Source organism: Coturnix japonica, chromosome 23 (genome assembly GCF_001577835.2).
Source record: "Coturnix japonica isolate 7356 chromosome 23, Coturnix japonica 2.1, whole genome shotgun sequence".
NCBI classification, from domain to species: Eukaryota; Metazoa; Chordata; class Aves; order Galliformes; family Phasianidae; genus Coturnix; species Coturnix japonica.
This window is the reverse complement of record NC_029538.1, coordinates 69,678-88,771: the sequence shown is the minus strand read 5'-3', so window position 1 is coordinate 88,771 and position 19,094 is coordinate 69,678. Positions and strand designations below refer to the sequence as shown.

General features: G+C 45.7%; 1 protein-coding gene across 1 annotated transcript in view; it reads left to right on the top strand.

Annotated features, from left to right (window-relative positions):
* The window catches only part of ARID1A (AT-rich interaction domain 1A), a 58,445-nt gene that overhangs the window by 16,323 nt on the left and 23,028 nt on the right, over window positions 1–19,094 (top strand). Inside the window, exons 2-4 of the mRNA XM_015883186.1 lie at window positions 7,401–7,613; window positions 8,315–8,779; window positions 9,952–10,065. Coding sequence (XP_015738672.1) covers window positions 7,401–7,613; window positions 8,315–8,779; window positions 9,952–10,065 — 792 coding nt within the window. The remainder of the gene's footprint in view (window positions 1–7,400; window positions 7,614–8,314; window positions 8,780–9,951; window positions 10,066–19,094) is intronic.

Sequence of the window (19,094 nt, the reverse complement as noted above, 5' to 3'; positions counted from 1 at the left end):
CTTGTTTCCAGCAGCTGCAGAAGAATCTGAATTCTTTGTTAATTTAGCCTGTGTTTAATTCGGTAAATAGTGCTTGTCAGAATCTCCTGCCGTGTTAAAATAACCCTGTAGGTAGCTGTCAGTTCCTGCTTCCACCTCGGTATCTAATAACAGAATTGAGATGAGAGCAAAAGGAGCCAATTGCTTGGCCAATGCATTGGCACACATGTTACTCAGCCAGCTGCAGAGCAGGCAGGTGCCCTGAGAGCCGGGAGGCTCTGTGTTGGCTGCTGGGTCACCTCTTCCCTGCAGGCCAGAACTCCTGTGCAGGCGTTGGGTTCCATTGTTCAATTGTGACGCTAGTGTTGTGCTGGCAGAATGGAGATGGACACGGCAAGGGAGGTTAACCTTTTAGTTGCTCTTGCCTAACATTGGTGTAGCAGGGGCTCACTTGCACGATTTCCACAAGGATCTGTACTCTGCTGTGCTCTGAGTCTGTAGATAGTAGTGGTGACTCCGAGGAACTTGGTGTGACTGGTGCATCTTTTGAGTGCTAGTGTTGTATGACCCCTGGGTGAGGCTGGACTTGTCTGCCTGGAGCTCCTACCAACACTGGTTTTCGCAGAAAAACAGAAGAGACTTTGCCCTTCTCCTTGCTCAGCCCATTGCAGTGCCTACGCTCTAAATCTTACTTCAGGTCCCTTTGGACTACAGAACGATGTCCTGCTAATGGTGAGTTGCGTCTGTCTTTGAGTAGATACTGAAGATTGCAGAAAACCAGCTATGTGTCATCTTCAGATAGGTAGTGGTTGAAATATTGCATTGAGGGTGCTGAGAGATGCCTGAATAATGTGGCGTGTGATAAGCTGTGTGGCTGTGTGTCAGGAATGACGGACTGAAGAAAGTAACAGAAATCTGGAGCCTCAATAATCTGGATTTGTTGAATTTACTAAGGATGGGTTAAAGTTAGTCTAGGAGGGAAAGATGAGATCAACAGTTGCACTTTGTTTAAAGCAGAGGCAGGTGGATCACCTTCCCTCTGCCTTTAAAAGAAGAAAAAAACAACAGAAAACCAAAACCAGAAAGCACATGCACATACAAACAAGAAAGCCTCAGGTTCTCCTCTGCAACTGGGCATGAGTACTGGACTCCTGTTGGGTTCTTTCTGATGACTGTTTGAATTCAGTTCCTTGCCAGATCTTCTGATTTACTTCTTCTGGGAGAAAACCAGTCCATAATAATAGGTCTCGTGTTGAAACTCTAGTAAGTTTTAATCAATTTGAAGTGTATTAGTAAAAGTGGTGCTTGGGAAAGTCCTCTGAGATGTGTGGACTGGCCTCTTGCTGAAAAGTGTTAATAGGGTAATTACTGAATTATGTGTAGCCAGGAAGGTACATTCACAGAATAGCTGTTTGGAGGAAATATTCATCTTGGTTCCACTGGTAAGATGTAGAACTGTGGGTTTGTGGAAGATCTCCTGTGAGGAACCTGTGCTGTAAGTCTGCATGCAAGGAGAGGAGCAGCACTAACAGGGCTGATGGTAAACAAGCAGGGGCTCCCAGTGAGAGGCAGGTGGGTGAAACTGTTTAGAAAATATTTTAGTTTCCTTTTGTGTCCAGTGCTGATTCCAGTAGCTTGTTTGGAGGTCTGTGTCAGTTTGAGAGAACTAGAAAGAAAAAGAAAAGTTCTAGAGAACTAGAAAGTCTTTGGTCAAACTCTGACCTACTGGAAAAAGTAAGAAACAAAACCAGGCTTGCTCTGTTTGCAGAGCTGAGATTCTTGAGCAGGGGTCAGTTACTTTGGCACTGTTGGTGTCTCGTGGTAACCAGAGCCCTTGGTAGCTCCGAAGGACATTTTGGAAACAGCAAAGTTCAGGGGAAGCTCTTCCTTTTTGTTAGAGTTGTTTTTTAGAAGTTGTTTTACTGCTCTGTTGATGAATCCTCTCAGCAGCCTGAGATCAGGGCAGTATTTTTGCTAGTGACTCACACGGAGTTTTCCCAGCTGTCTGTGTTGTAGGAGCTTGAGGTACTGGAAAAAGGGCAAGGGGAACTACTTTGTGGGGACCCAGGTGTCTTCCATGAGCTGTCACAGGCGTCACTGATCTGTTATGTTAATGCTTGTGTCATTGTTTTTTTCTCTTGCTTGTACAGCTGATTGATTTTGATTGGCACGGTGCAGACAGGTTTGGAGAGCATTAATGGATCGGTTCTCTTCCCTTGTTTAAATGATGTAGAAATCTGATATAACTGTGGTTCCAGCTGGTATGTTCATAAGGAAAAGGACTCCCCTTTCACAGTATTGCCCACCACTGATGCCTTTTCTGTAGCTTATGTGGGAATCCACTTTGTAATCTCCCTGCATGCAGAGATGGCGTAACCTCACATTTGGGTAGCCAGGGGCTGGAGATACAAGGAAAGCATCTGCTATTCTCCAGGACCTAAGTTCTTCCTTTCCATAAGTTCCCATTCATCCCGGTGCCTTGCAGGCCCTCAGGGCTCACCGTGCCAACAGCCCGAGGATGGTCCGGGAGCAGCTGCCCCTCCAGCAGCACTGGCAGAGCCCGGCGGCTCCTTTGTACCTCGGATCCAAACAATGGTTTGTGCTCATGGCCATGTGGTGAATCACGTGCGCTGTGCTGTTTCTGCCGGGGTCCTTGCCCATCTGTTCCTGACTCTTTCTGGGTTATCAGGCACAGGTCCAAGTCCTTGCAGGCAGCCAGCTCCGTGGCCAGAGATTACAAGCACTAACCTTCCTGGCAGGGTGTGTGGCTTTGCTTTTATGCAGATTAGCCATGTGCTTCTCAGTTCAAGGCGTTCCCCAGGAAAAGATGTTTCCTGTGTTTGGCTGTGGTGGGCGTCTCCAGCACGGCCTGGCTGGGGCCGTGCGTGGTGAGTGAGCTTGGGAGAGGGATTACGGTGTGCTGGCCCCCCTTCCCATCCCACCTCCGTGCTACGTCACCACAACACAACCACACGCGCGCTCATACTGTTGGTGTCATTCATTCGGTGCCAAGATTGCTTTAAAAAATTCCCTTGGCCCCAGTTCAAACAGGAGTACAGCTGGGATGTGTTAGATTTTAGGCAGTCTGCCCTCAATTTGAGATGAGTTATAAATAGCAGTGCCGACTTCCTTAACTACCACTCTCCGAGGTAAAATGCAGGTTAATTACTGTGGGAATCAATTAGGGCTTCTCTCAGTTAAACAGCCAGCAATGCTTTTTATTATTTTTCATCACAAAAAAATGGATAACAGACCTGGTCAGGAAAAGATTTTGGATCCGCGATGGGAGCTCGGTGCCTTTTAAATTACATTCTTGGCCTTTTTATTTTTATTTTGGGGCAGCTGAGGAAGCCAATTGTGGCCAATAGCTGAGTGACTCTAATTTGAAACCAGAGAGTTCAGTAAGGAGTTTTCCTTCCTTTTCTTCCTCTGGCCTAATAAAATACAAACATTTTGTACTAAGGTAATGAAGAAAGTCCGAGCTGCTTTTTTTCGTATGGCTGCGGAGGGTTTGGCTCCTGCTCCCATAATGGGATTTGCCTCTTCTCTTTACTCCTTTTCCTGCTAGGGCTGTAAGGCAAGTCCTTCCAAGTTAAGCAAACTGCTCTTTGGAGGAGCCAAATTTTGCTTCTACAGGAGAACATCTAAGAAGAATTTGTTGTGAAATTCTCATCTGCTTAGAGTTTTTTCATTTATTTTGTGCAGTTTGACTATTTTTAAAGAAAGTTTCACCTGTCTCCTTGTGCAGTGCAGTGCAGGCTCCTGGCTGCCGTTCTCTTTCTCTGCTCAGGACTCACCCTGTGCTTTCCCATCTCTCCCTGTTCTCAGCCCCAGCACCCTGGCATGTTTTGTGGGTCTTTGCAGTGCTGTTGCACTGGGGCTGACTTGCTGTGCATTGCAGTTACTGCTTAGATTGCTTTTTGGCTCAGCCATTGAGGCTTGCTTTGGGCTTGCTGCTACAAGCTCTTACTCTAGGAATATTTTAAATTTTCTTGAAAGCTCAGCAGTTTGTATGGAACGATGGATGTTGGTGGCTTTCATTTCACACCATACAAAACAACTTAGCTTTTTAAAGTTTGACTGGGAACGGGGCTGTATTTTGCCAAGTTTTGGTGCCTAACAGTGTTGTAAAACAGCAGAGGTACTGAGAATGAAGGGAGAATAGAGGCAATTTCTATGAATGTAAGGAGGTGTAAGCAGGGGGTCTGGACTCAGTGATCAAGGGGCAACGCTTTCTCTCAATTATGTCTCTCTGTGGCAGGGCCTTTGCTTTTGAAGTGTAATCACAGTAATCTACTCCTGTGGTTTCCTATTGAAAGGATTTCCCATGTATCAGTCCGGAGAAGCATCTCCAGCCTTTTGCAGCCAGGGTTTGGTATTTCCTTGTTTATCCTGGAGTGTTCTCATGAGCGGGCTTGCTTCCTCTTGTCTCTCCCCTCTCACACGCATTGGTGTGCAGAGCAGCTCTGCACCACCTCCACTCCCAAAGTCTTTATGAGAGCTTGTGGATCGATTTCAACTTTTGTATTTTGACTTCAGATGTTCCTTTCTCGAGGCGCACGTGGTTAAATTACCAACAAGGGCCAAGACAGCAGATTGGAGTGGCCTTCCTGATGGCATGCTCCTGAAGACAGAACAACACTGCTAAGACAAGTGTAGTTAAAGCTCCATCAGTGAAATAGATATGTGTCTTTAATGGGAGATTTGGAGGGGAAAAATGAAGCACTTCAGCCTGAAATGGCCAGGGCAGCCCTGACCAGTTAGCTTGTTGGTAAGCAGCAAGTCCAGGCTGTGTGTACAGAATGGTTCCTTCACTTGAAAGAGATGAATCAGGATTTACATTTCTCTGCTTTAGAGGATTTTACCTGTAAAGCTGTAATTCGGAGTGGTGCACTTCATCATTTCTTTTAGCATCTCTGTGTGCTACGGCCACAGCTGAAAGCTGTGGTGTTAACAAAGCACACCCTGCAATTCATGCTGAGCCATCAAGGCAATAATTTGGTCACATCCTCAAAACATTATCTGGGTTTTGTGTTGCCATTTTTTAATTTCTTTGTAACTGCAAAAAAAGTTTCTTCAAGTTTTTTTCTTTAACAATCATCGTGTTTCCTGTAAGAGCCATGGAAAAGTGAATCTTCATCTTGTTTCTTATCCTTGTGGGTGACCACAGACAAGAAAATCTGTGCAGAGGAGGCAGCATGTGGGGTGTGCACATTTAAACACAACAGCAACAACAACAGAATTAACAGGGATGTATTTGAGAAGCTGTCCTTGCTAGCAGGCTGTGAAGATGAGGTAATAACTGGGGGAAACAAGTAACAAAGGGGAAAGATACTGAAATGTGCAGTCAATAACAAAAGTTGCTCTCCAGCAGATAGCAGCAGAACTGCAGTGTACTTCACAGAGTGAGCTCTGGGGGCAAGGAGGTAATCCTCAGTGCTGCTTTAAGATAGCAGAGAAAACAGTGTGGGGAGGGAAAAGATGAAACCCACAGAGGTGCTGGTGATGTGCTAGGTGGAGTTTGGCTATGAGGTGGTGACATGGGTGATCCTGGCCTCCTGGGGCTCCATCTGCTGAGGCAGTGCGGCCTCAGCCCATGCTGCTCATCAGCTCTAGCAGCTGTGGTAGCTTGAATATTAAACTTTTCCAGAGCTGTTTCAGTATTAATATATGAACTAAAATGGAAAAAACAAAACACAAAGGATTTTGGTGCGTCAAATCTCTGTAAAACTGCCTTGTTAGAGTCATACTGGTGTGCTGCATGCAGTCGTCGTCCTGGAGTGGCTTCAGTAAGATGGCAAACACAGTGCTGCAGGGCTGTATGGGACCAAACTAGAGGGAACTCAGATCTGGTTCCTCATTGAGTTCTGCCGTATTGATGCAAATGGCTGTAAGGGAGCCTGGTTTGGTTGGGTGGTGGCACCGCTGTACCGACTGTGGGGTGCTTTGCCTGCATCCCCAATAAACTTCCTCCACTGAATTCCAGCTCCTGCTGTCCTACAAGTGTGCCACAAGCTTCCCGTGGTGCCCCGGCTTGCTTCTCTTTGGCGTGTGCTCGGAGCTGGGCTTGCCTGGCATGCTGGAAGTAGCAGACAGCTGGTCAAACAAATGTTGTCAGGATCTGTGTGTTGGGGCTTCAAGCTGTGCTGGCTGTTGAGGTAGGATTTTCTGAAGTGCAACATACTGCATGAACTTTTTCCTGGGAGGGTGAGTTCTGCAAACATAACTGAAATATTGTTCTGGTGTCTGGGACTCTTCATGCTTCCAGCAGGAGATGTCTTTGTGCGATGTTTGCTTGTGCAGGCCTGTAGTGCCACTCCTCAGGCACCTGATCTCAGCAAGAGAGGGTGGATCTGTGCAAATACGACCCTAGGGCTAGTTGCAGGAAGTAACGATGTAATAGAGAGTCCATTGTCATGGTGATGTGATGGAAAACATCTAATTGATATTAGTTAGGTCTTCAGGAGATCAGTGAAATTCCTTGTGCAGTCGGAGTGATGGGGGTTAAAGACTGCAGCTGGGATTCATTTAGAGGTCAGTCACTATGCCAAAGCAGGCTGATGGCAGGTCTTGCTTTAGTGTAGCGATACTTCTGCCTAGGTAGCAACGCTGTGTTTTGGGGCTTAAAGTATTGTCAGGAAATTCAGTTGACTGTTCCTACGTTTCAGCTGCAGGCAGAGGTAATGCATGTGAGGCAGACATACTCCAGTTGCATTTACTCATGTGTCTCATGATGCCCACTCTAAAACTTACGGACTTGACATTCAAGGCTGACCAGTACTTCTTGCATCTAAAGAAATTTGATTTAGAATCCTGTATTCTGCAAGAGGCAGCAGACACTGACCACATGTAAATAATAATAATAAAAAATAGAACTGCAGTCTTTGAACAACAGTAGTGCTGGCCAGTATTACTACACTGGTACGAATTAATTGAAATGCATAGGTGTAAATTAACAGCCTGTAGTGTTTTGGGAGACCTTGTTATATTTGAAAGAAGAAGTGTTACTTGTGAATATTCGAGTTTTCAGAGTGAATTCACCTTGTTGTGGAGTATCTGGATATTAAACTACTGCCTACTATGGAGAAAAGCCACTGACATTGATAATTCATCTTTCTTAATGGTCCATCCAACCTTCTTTCCTGTCCTCTGGCCATAGGAGATATGTTAGCTTTATGACCGCGTCTCATTGTGTTTGTTCTGTGTGAAATGTCTGGTGTTTGAAAGGGTGTAGGAAACCATGCTGTACTTCAGAATAGAGCTGTGGGTTGTAGCACCCACAAAGAGGCAGATGGCTTCTGCTGCTTTGCACCAACCTGGTGAAGTTTTCTTCTGTTCTTGTTGTTTGTTAGTTTGTTTTAGTTGTGAACAATTCCTGTATGCAACTGGGTGTATATTGTGTGTCACAATTTGCTTTGCAGCCTTCAAGCCCAATGGATCAGATGGGGAAGATGAGGCCTCAGCCGTATGGAGGAAACAACCCCTACACACAACAGCAGGGACCTCAGGCGGTGCCGCAGCAAGGACATGGCTATCCAGGACAGCCCTATGGGCCACAGACTCCCCAGAGATATCCCATGGGAATGCAAAGCAGGACACAAAGTACAATGGGCAGCATCTCGTATGCACAGCAGGTAGAGCACCCAAGCTTCTGTAAGTCTCTGTTTGCAGCGGGGGCAGGCAGAAGAGCAAGAAAGTACTGCATGTTTTGAAGGAACCACCTTCCATCAGGGTGGAATGGTTTGGTTAGGTGAAATGGCGTTTCTTTAGGCTGCATGTGGAACCACACCTGGATCCAGGTGTTATTGATGTATGAGGATCTGTGGAATCCTTCCTTCTACAAGAGGCAGCAGCAGAGCAGTGAGTCAGAACCAGGGGAAAAAATAAATAGCAAGGCAAGTGAGATATTCTCACCACCATATTCTGTTAATGACAGAACTGTTTCTTACAGTGGAAATGACTTCCAGGTCAGTTCTGGCTCACTGTGTGAACTGAGTACTTCCTGCTGTACTGTTAACAAGATACAAAAGGCTGCCTTTTTGTGGAGCAAGCCTTCTTTCCTTTTGATGTTAATGTCATTGAAGCATGGTCAGACAGGGATCCCTAAAAATTTAGTAATGGTGCCTATTAGAATTTTCTTACTGCTGAGAATAATATCATGCACAAGTGACTTTTGATACTGTCTGGGAGGTTTCCTTACATAGGTACTGACATTTCATGTACCTTCCCAGTCAACTACTCTGCACAGGTCTCTGAATTGTTTCTTCTTGAATATAATATGACTGTGTGTAAAATCACTCCTTAACTGGTATGATTCTACCCTCCTCTTCTGTAGATTCCACCTTACGGACAGCAGGGTCCCAGTGCATATGGGCAGCAAAGTCAGACTCCGTATTACAACCAGCAAAGCCCTCATCCCCAACAGCAGCAGCCTCCATATTCTCAGCAGACTCCATCCCAGACCCCTCATTCTCAGCCTTCTTATCAGCAGCAGCAACAGCCTCAGTCTCAAGCTCCTCAGCTTCAGACATCGCAGCCTGCGTATTCTCAGCAGCAGTCCCAGCCGCCCCATCAGCAGTCCCCAACTCCATATCCTCAGCAGCAGTCCACAGCCCAGCAGCACCAACAGAATCAGCCTCCCTACTCACAGCAGCAGTCACAGTCACCCTACCAGCAGCAGCAGCAGCAAACTCAGCAGACAGCTTCCTCAGCTCTTTCTCAGCAGTCATCTTCATACCCTCAGTCACAGCCGCAGCAGCAGCAGTCTGCATATTCCCAGCAACGCTTCCCCCCTCCTCAGGTAGGTTGTCTCCTGCTTTGCTTCCTTCTCTGAGCCATTTTTAAGAAACTTGGGCAAATGGTATTCTTGGTGGGTTTAAGTCAGTAGTACTAACTACACATTGACAAGCAGGTTGGAACGATTGCAATAATAGATGTGCTGCTTCTCTGTTGTGTGTAGATCTGCATCTCTTACAGAGATGTTACATTGGTAACAGTCCGAGCTGCAGTAATGCTGCAGTTCTAAAGACCGGTTGCAAGTAAATGCTGTTCATCAGCAGTACTGGTCTAAAAGATTTCGTACTGGTGTGGTTTTCACACTGTGGTCTGTGGAAGATCTCCAGGTGGTCTCCAGAGTCACTTAATTTAGCACAATAGCAGAGCACTTCTGAGTCTTCAAAAAAAAAAACAACAACCCTATTTCCTGGTGCTTTTATATCTCATCCCAAGGCTTCAGGAGGCGTATTGATCAAACAGAGGAAACAAGCATGGGAGTGCTCTGTGGGTTCATTGCTGCTTGAGTGGAGTTTTTTCATAGACATTTACAGAAGGCAGCACAAGTGGAGATGGAACCAGTAAAGACAATTTTCAGAGTGACGTATAGTCGGGGGAGTTTGCTCTTAAATGTAAAGCCTTGCTTTAAGGAGGAGAGGTAAAACACGAAGCGTGTGGAATCAAATATAAAATCAAGAGCCAGATACTTTTTTTCTGTGTTTGTTTTCAGCAATATTTAGTAGTATTCCAGTAGTCATGAAAAGCTAGTGAGAACTTACTGCAGTGTTTGCTGAGTATCAAACATAGCTTTATAAAAGTAGGGAGGTTTAATTGACTTGCAGCATTTGTGCAAGGAGGTACTTAGAGCTGTTGTGAGATGTTAGAAAATCAAGAAGCTGAGTGGGCCATCTCCCAGGACAGTCTCCGGTCATTGGGATCTATCAGTAATAAGAAAAAGGCAAAGAACTACTATTTTGTTGTGATTTGGAGTTCTACACCCAGCACTCATGATAGCAGTCTGGGGCAGGAGGCATGCTGGCTTCAGCTCTTCTCTGTCCTATTTCCTGATTTAAGCAAATGTCACTGAGGGTGCATAATTCTTCCACGATGTGAAAATACACTGGAGTGACTCCAGCCGAGTCTTTATTTTATTCCCATTTGTGATTTTTTGGGGGGTGTTTTTTTTTTTAAATTTTTCAGGAGTTATCTCAAGAATCGTTTGGCTCCCAGACATCATCTGCTCCCTCAATGGCTTCCAGTAAAGGGCAAGAGGATATGAACTTGAATCTTCAGTCCAGACCTTCTAGCCTGCCGGTGAGTGGTGAGCTGTTCTAGAAGTGAATGGGGCGAGAGCAATCAGAAGCACAGCAGGATAAATTAGCAGTGGTGATATCCCACGTGGAAATGGGAATGATGGAGACTGCCTGTGCTTTTTACTAAGTCATTAGCTTCTGGCTTCCCACTGGAGATTAAATGTAATTTACAAAAGTAATGGATCTGAGAGTAAAGTTTACCCCTAAGTACTCTGGTCTGCATGTTCTAGCCAAAAGATTTCTTGTGGTTTCTGTTCATAGTGTCTGAAGTACCTGATTGCTGTTAGAGTAGGCTCTGACCTTCAGAAAAAGGTGTCTTGTTTTATTTTATTCTGTTGTTTCTTTAGCCCGCTGTTGTGTGGGTTGTTTGTTGGCTCTGGAACTGTTCCCATTCTGTCACTGGAACCTCATGCTGCTGATCTAAGGTCAACCAAATAGTTGATTAAAAAAGACAAGTTTATTAGTACCTGAAGTGAGGAAGATCAGATCTTTCCCTGGCAATGCAAAAGAAAATGTAATTCTCCATGTAAATCTGCTCGCTGTATGCACAGTGTACAGCTGGGTATAAGATGAGTGCTTAGTTTTCTAGCAGATTTGGGCCAGAAGAGTTTAACTTTGACTTCAGTCTTCATGAAAGAAATGGAGGAGGGTCAGACGTGTAGATTAGTTTGCACAAGTTGCTCTGTGCCTCTGACTTGGAAGAACAGTATTGAGATGCTGAATTCTGATTTTGCTGGTTACTTTCACTTCTAACCAGTAGGAAGTGAGTGAGGTTTGGGTTTTTTTTTTTCAAATTTGTTTAGCCACTGGATAAGTCTGTTTTCCAAGCTGCTGCTGGATTGGTCTAAGGAAGCTGAGCTGTGTGTATAGACAAATTGTCACCCAAAATGCAAAGGAGTAGCTTCGGGTTGTTTTTCCTTTATTTATTTATTTTCATACTTTTGGACCTTAATTACAAAGGTTTAATTTGTTCTAAGGCCTGGGGAAAATCATTTTAAATAACATGTTCCTTTCCATTCTGCCTCTCCACAAGTTCTTCCATGTGAGCCATCTTCTGGCAAAGACTGTAGGAAAAGTGAAGCCACTGAAGTAATTGAAGAAATTGCTCTAGCTCTGAACAGTGGGAAGTCCTGTTTAGTAGCATTGTTGATAGAGCCTTCATGAATCCTACCAATCAGCACTTTCTGACTCATATTATAGGAATTAGCTGCTGTGCTTAGCAGAAGTGGCTCCTCAGCACCTAGTAGGAGTTTTATACCCCGTGGTACAATGTGTTTGGCTCCTTTCAGGCTTTCCTTTTTCCCAAGTAGTTTAAGAAAAGATATGATCTCTGCTGTGAGGGAACTTAACCCAGTTTAAAAGTTTGTAATGCTAATGAATCTCTAAACAGAGACTCAGATTTTCTGAAGAGAAATCCAGGGCTCAAAAGTTGCTTCAGCTTTTAGCATCTGCCATCTATCACGTTTATTTTCTGTATTAAACAGACTTTACACTCACAGTGTTTTTATACCTTTACCACAAAATTATGAGCTTTTAAGAAATGAAGCAGTGTTCAGCTTACCCAATCCCCAGGTGCTTCTGGGCTTTTTCAGTAAGCAAAAAACTTTAAGTGATACTTATGTATGCATGTGTTTCACAACTCTTTGTCTTCCAGGTAGGATCTTGTAGGTCAGGACCAGCACTCCTATCTGTGAACTGAGAATGCATTGGATAGTGATGTTGTGGAATGGCTTAAAGAGGACCTCTAAGGTGTACAGAAACCAGCTCTTGGTTTCAGTAATGGATGTCTTGCAGGAAACTTGGCCTGGAGGTGCTTAGAAGCAGAGGAGCTACATGGAAGGGTGCTATCAATTTCTTCTACCTTCCTTACATATTGCTCATTCTGTCTGTTTTATAAACTTTTATCCTACTTGGGAGGATTCTTAGACTCCTATTTTGCCATTCTGTATAACGTACAGCATCGTAATTTGTGGGTTTTTAATTTTTTTGTGGAGTTAAGTTCTCTTCCAGGCCTCAGTGGGCATTGTGGGGAACCACTCACTGGGTGTCTTGGAGTCTGGGCAAATTATACGATGCATCACCTTTAACTAACACAGATCAACTCCAGTAGGAAAAAGAGGCTGCTGCTTTTCGGTATGTATTTGTGAGGTGTTAAATATAGGTACCAAGCACCTTTACAAGCACCTTACACTCTTTGGCTGTCACCCATTTAATACTATACTCCAGTATTAATGCTGAAATTTCAAGCAACAAAGGCAGGAATGTATCTTTGGCTGACGTAGTTGTCATTTTGTGATGTCCTAGAGATGGAAACGTTGGTTTGGTGACATTGTCAAGCTGCTGAACTGCTGTCAGATGTTGCTGGCTTTGTTAGGACCTGCCTGACAATGAGAAATGTCACATTGGTCTCCCTGCCCGGGGGTCTTCGAGATACCCTTCCTTCCAATAAGTTTTGTGTCACTAACTAAAACTTCTTGATGATGTTCCTTTGAATATCTTAAGAGTCAAACTACTGGTCTCTCTAGTGCTTTGCCTGAACATCTTTAAGTAGCAAAATACCTGGTCTTTCATTTCTGTCCTAGCCTAAATATTTCTGGGTTAGCTATTCTCTTTCTGAAGGTTGTACTTGCTGTGTTGAGGGAGAAGGCTGCTGCTAGCTTGAAATCAGTGATGCCTTTTAGAGAGCAGTGCATCTGCAAGAGTGTCCTGACTGGTACTCTTTTCCTACAGCAGTCAGGATGAAGAATTTCTTTGAAGAATTTGCTGCTTCCCTCGGGAATTTCTTGTCAGGACTGCTACTCAACTAAACTTAGATTCCTATTGTGCATGGGAGAAGCAAAGTGTAGTCTCTTGTGTCTGAGTGTAATAGAGGAATAGTAATCCATAGTATAAGTCTTATTCTCCCAAGAGATTCCTTAGTCTTGTCTTTTCAGCAAAGAATTCTTCTTGGCAAGTTGTATCCAGTTTATTTGGAGCCTCTACCTTTGCAACTTGGATACTGAGTCAGTGGAAGTCAAATATTTCCAGCTATTAGTTACCATCTGCTTAGACTTGGAAGGTATTCTGGCAGCACGGGAATAGGGGAAGCCAAAAGGGTGCGAGGACGTCAGTTTGGGTTTGAATTGAAGTCAGTTCTGCTGCAAAGATCTCGGGAATTTTTGGGGCTGTTCAGAGTAATTTTTTTTCTTGTTATGGAACAAACATCAGGTTTGTTATGTTTTCTTGGTCTTTGTCTTATGGACCATTGAGTGCAAGTTTCTGGTGTCTCTGAAGTAGATGTGGAGTAGAACATGGGATGTCTTTAGTTTGTTTGTTTGATGTACTGTGTAGCTTGAGGGAGAATCTCCATTCCTTTCCTGAGTGTCTTACTTCCATCATGTCGTGCAGTGGAAATCATTTCTATCTCAGTAGTTTTTACCACTGGGAAACTGTTGCTCATTTAGCTGCATTTCAGCTTTGTTCATCACTGGCTTCAGGACTGAAATGTGTCTTGGTGATGGGAGGAGGGAATTCACCTGACTGCAAACAAATTCCTGATTTGTGTTTAACTCATGCATGTGCATTCTGGTCTTGGATCTTTGTCGTGTGGATTTGACAGTGTTAGATTTTGTGGGGAGAGGAGAGGTATCACAGTTGTAGGATATTTGTTGTTTGTTTTCTTTCTGAATGTGGAGGCATTGGGAAGGGTAGCAGGGGTTTGTGGGTCTCACAAGGAGGTCATTCCAGCTCTCACTCTGTGTGTACCTGAAGTGTGGGATAAAATCAGACTATGACAGCTGCATCCCCTGACCTGGAAATAATCATGGCAGCAGCCTGATGTGCGGAGAGAAACTACCTCAGAGCTGCTATGGATGGCAGAGCTCAAGGAATTTTTAGGAAAACATTCCTTTTGGCTATTTCTTTTGGGGAAGGGGAGAAGAAACCTTTATAGTTCAATCTCTTAGTGGCTTCAGTCACCTTCTTTTCCCCTCTGGGACTTCCTGCTTATGTTTGGGTTGTGTTTGATGTTCTGAGCATATTCCTTGCCTAAGGAGAGGCATTAGTGATGTCTGTGGGGCAGCTGCAGGGTGGCTGGGCATCAGCGGACACACGGGGCACCTGGGGCTTGCCCCAAGGAGCACAGGATCTGGAGCACCAGCGTTTGTAGGATTGGTATGTTCCAGTTTCTGCTGGTAGGAAGGTTTCTGTCCCAAGTTACGGTGATCTGGGGAGTTCAAATGCTTCTTTTGTCCTGACCAGGGCTTCCCTGGGCTTTTCTTAGTGTATATGATTTTGGCAATCATTTTTGTGTCCTTTCTTAAGAAGGCATTGCTTTTTTAAAAACTAATTTTGCCCACAGCCTTTACAGGTGTGGAGAGTGCCAACTGCTGCTCACAGAGGTACCCCCACCATCCAGCTGCTGCAGGCAAGCTCCTCTGAGGTCTGTTCCGCTCTTTGTCCATTGGCAATTGCTCTCAGCTCCTCTGGGTCTGGCACCCTGGAGGAGCTCCCTGCTGTGTGCAGCAGCTGGGCCAGCTCCAGGCCACCCCAAGCGCTCTGCCTTCAGGGAGGGGTCCCCACAGAAGCCCCACAGCACTGCTGGGGCGGCTCAGCTTTGCAGGAGCTGGTGCTGGCAGCAGATTGCGCTGTGCTCAATGCCGGGCTGTTTCCTGTTTCTATTCTCGTCGTCAGCAGCTCAGCTCTGCTTCCTGCCTGTGCGCCTTGTGCAGATTCCCCTGCTCAGAGCCTTTTGATTTCTTAGGAGTGATTTCGGTTGCAGGCTGAACTGCAGAGCAGTGGTCTCATAGAAGGCAGGATGGTAGCCACAGCTAACTTGGGATTTGAGCACCCTGTGTTCCTAGTGCAGGCAGGCTGTGGCCCAGCTGGAGTGATGAGGGGGAGCATAAATCAGGAAATCGTTGTAGGATGAGCAGTTCTGATGTTGGATCCTAGAAAATAGTCCATGCTCTCAATCACGTGCATTCCCTGTGGTGCTGCAGCCTGGAAATGTAGCATGTGTTGCACTATCACTGCTGCAGCATGTACCTTGCAAGATGAACCTCTGCTTTCAAACACACTTCAACATGCTTCTTGTAGGGCAGGAAAATAGATTTTCACTTCATTTTTGATGCTGAGTTGGTGTTATTGGTGACCCTTTAAAAAGCACGGGAGCCTCAGTCAGCCTGCCACTGGGAGCAGCAGTCACATCCATCTGCCCTTGGCATTGCAACAGAACCACACTGGAGGTCCCAAACCATGCAGGGAGTGACAGGCCGTGCTGAGCTGACCTTGTGCACTATGAGGAGTGGCTGCAGGGATAAGTGAAGGCATTTAACTCGTGCTGACAGTGCTGCACTCTGTGTGAGCACTCCTGTACCTGAACCTGAAGTTCACAGGATTCATTTTCCTGCTGACGTCATTTTGACATTTAGGATTGACCTGTTTTGGAGATGCACACAGCCATAAATGCAGTAGAGAAAACTGGTAATGTGTGGATGTGGGCATGGCATGAACCTGGGGCTGAGCCTGATTCTCTGCTGCGGTGGCGGCAGTGCTTCTGGATTGGGCTCACGCCACTGTTCTCATAGGTGCAAGCTTGGCACTGAGATTTCAGGCAAGGCCTGCATGGTAATCAGAGGAGGAGTTGTGTAATGGTTTTATTGTGGTTTTAAATCAAGTCTGACTGAGGAAAAGAAAGCAGAATTTGCTGAACTGCCAGGGGATGCCATCTTTAGGAATAGACTGCACTTGCAACCCCTGGCCGTGTGGTGGTAGTGAGTGTGCATCAGTGAGTGGCACAGTGCAGGTTGCCAGGGTTGTGCTGACCTCCTCCTTTGCACACTTGCTGCTCAGAGCGGAATTTCCTCATTTCTTCTGCAGTTTGCCTTCAGTTCCCCTGTCCTGCCTGGGTCAGTGGTCTGTGGGGCGGTTCTGCAGCCCATGGAGGTGCTTTCTCTGGCTCTGCCCTGCTCACTGGGTTGGGGGGTTGGCTGTGGCCCCTGGAGCCACTCTTGTACTGCCTCCCCACAGATACAGCAGCCAAACTCGTGCCTCTGCTGCTGCCTTTGCTCATCCAAACTCCTGTGATTGACATGATGGCACTGGTGGCATTGTATGCAGAGATGTCTGTGAATGCTTTGGAGTTTAAATTGGAGTCATCAGGGACTGGAAATTGCCTTCCAGTGTGAGAACTCTGTGGGTTTGGAATATCCTTACGGCTGCAGTCAGAGGGAAGCTGCTGCCTCTTAGACAATTAAGTTTGTTATACCCCCCCCTTCCCTTTTTAGAAATTTTATTTGGAGGGGGAAAGAGTAGGAGAGCAGGCCTGGAGTAGGAGCACTAGATGTGATTAAAGCTCCTGCCAAGCAGATCAGTGTGAGTAGAGTATTGACCTCTGAAAAATCAATGGCTGCTGTGGTAGCAGTGCAGCTGTTCTGCAGGTCTCCCATTGCAGGAATGAAACAAAGCCAGCAGCACTTCGTCTGTCTTCTTCCCTTTTGGTTTTGGACCTGCTTTTTGCCAAGTGGCCTGACTCACCTGGGCGTGCTAAGGTGGATTAGAACAGCAGCTTATTTTTGCAAAAATATCTTGTGTGATGCTGAGCCCCACCTCCTGACAGCCTCCTTTGCAAATGCTTTTTCCTGCAGTGCAGCTAGAGCCAGCAGCTTCTACCAGTTTGTCTAAAGGCAGCCTGGAAGAAGGATCTTCTCAACTTCTTTTTTGAGCAAGGAAACTGCACCAATATCTCTTGCTTGTTCTAGTCTACATCTTATGTGTGTTAATGTTAGCAGTGGCACCTGAGAGGAGCTTAAAGTCCTCGTAAGGAAAGGGAATATGGACTCAATGGAGCAAAGGCTGAAGCCTTGGTAGCGTTACCCTCCTGTTCCTTGTTTTACCAGGCTGTTGATTTTTTCCTGCAGTAGTGAAAGTCTAACGGTTCATTTATTTAAGGCCTCCTTGGATGAGGAACCAGTGTGTAATGAACCAGAATGTTTTTATGTGCACTCAGTTTTGTAATTGGAAACTTAGGTTTTTTCCATAGCACCTTGATGCAGAGCCTGAGAACCCTCTGACTGCTCAGGTCAGAGTTTGAACTTCTAAGAAAAAGGTGTGAGGCCAAAGCTGGCAATTTTAGTGTAGAATTTGAACTCTGTGTTCCTTCTTGTTGCTGGTTTCATCCTGCTTGCAGGGGGATAGAAGAGGCAATGCCCCAAACTGAAAAAGCTTTCATAAATTGCAGCAGTGCGCTGTGCAGCTCACATGACAGCATTGCTCATCTTTCTGGATATCCTCTATTTCTTATGCCAGGTGGAAGTCATCTTTGTCTTTTACACTGAAAGCAAACCCTTCAGCAGCTCAGAGAGTTAAGAACTGAGAGGTGCCTGGCAATGGAGGAAAGCTGTGTGTGGTCAAGGATTGTGTAAGCTCATGTTGCTCCATTTTGAATCTATTCAGTTAGTCCTTAGTTGTCTTGAGCAGCTTGGAAAAGGGGGTAAAGTGTATATGCAGTTTGTGCACATTTATGAGCTCGAATCAATAGTGAATAAACTGGCAGCTTAAAGATGCATATTGTTTGGTCTCTACTCTGTTTCTCCTGTGTACCTGAAGGATTTGAGAGCAGCTCGGCAGAGAAGGACCTGGGGGTCCTGATGGACGAGAAACTTAACGTGAGCCAGCAGTGTGCTCTTGCAGCTCGGAAGGCAAACGGTATCCTGGGCTCCATCAGGAGAGGGGTGGCCAGCAGGGACAGGGAAGTGATTCTCCCTCTTTACTCTGCTTTTGTGAGGCCCCATCTGGAGTACTGTGCCCAGGTGTGGAGCCCTCAGTACAAGAAAGACATGGAGCTGTTGGAAAGGGTCCAGAGGAGGGCCATGAAGATGATCAGGGGACTGGAGCACCTCCCCTATGAGGACAGGCTGAGGGAGCTGGGCTTGTTCAGCCTGGAGAAAAGAAGTCTGCAGGGTGACCTCATTGCAGCCTTTCAATACCTGAAGGGAACCTATATCCAGGAGGGGAGTAAACTCTTTGAAAGGGCTGATAATAGCAGGACAAGGGGAAACGGATTTAAGTTGAAAGAGGGTAGATTTAGGTTGGATGTAGGGGGAAGTTCTTCACTAATAGAGTGGTGAGGTCCTGGAACAGGCTGCCCAGGGAAGTTGTGGATGCCCTGTCCTTGGAGGTGTTCAAGACCAGGTTGGATGGGGCTCTGGGCAACTTGATCTAGTAAATGTGGAAGTTTGGTGGCCCTGCCAGGCAAGAGGGTTGGAACTTCATGATTCTTCCAACCCAGGTCATTCTGTGATTCTGTGATGTGGTGCAGACCTCTAAGTCTGGTGTTGACGGTGCACAGCGTGGCCTCCTAGACATGCAGTGCTCTGTGGGGCATAAGATGCACAATTAATTTGGTTGTACTCTAAAAGGGGGAACTGATCTGTCAGTTTCCCCCAAAATAGCAGGGAGATTCTGGCCTGCGAGTTAGCTGTGTCTTTTTTGAGATAGAAAAGTTTGAGGTATTTTGGGTATGGAAGTAAAGGGGAAGGAGAGGACAGGCTTGTGATTTTTAAGTGTTGTTACGTGTTGCATGAGTGGAAGCTAAACTGCAGAGAGAATAAAATTGTAACAGAAAATGGGTATTTCAATTAGTCACAAGCAAAGAAGCTTTTCCTCTTTCAGAAGGAACTGGGGAATAAGTTTAGCCATTTTTCTCTGGTCTTGTAAGCATCTTCATGGAAGCAACTGGTTTTACAGATTTTTATAAGCTCCACCACATGCTTGTCACCAACTCGTGATTTCCTTGAGTGCTATCTAGTGATCTGACAGTGCCTGCAGTCGTGTCAGTCTGCCTGCACTCCTTCCCTCTTCCCCCACGCTTTCATATGTGCGTACTGGAGGTTGTGGGGGAGCGCTGTAGGAGGCTCACAGGCATCAGTGGGAATATCAGTTTGCTTTCTGGTCAGTCCTTCCTCCTTTAACAGTTTGGAGGGATGAGCCAGGGAGCCTTGAATCTGGCCTCCCCTGAGGTTTTGTTTACTTTGATCCTAAGTATTTCTT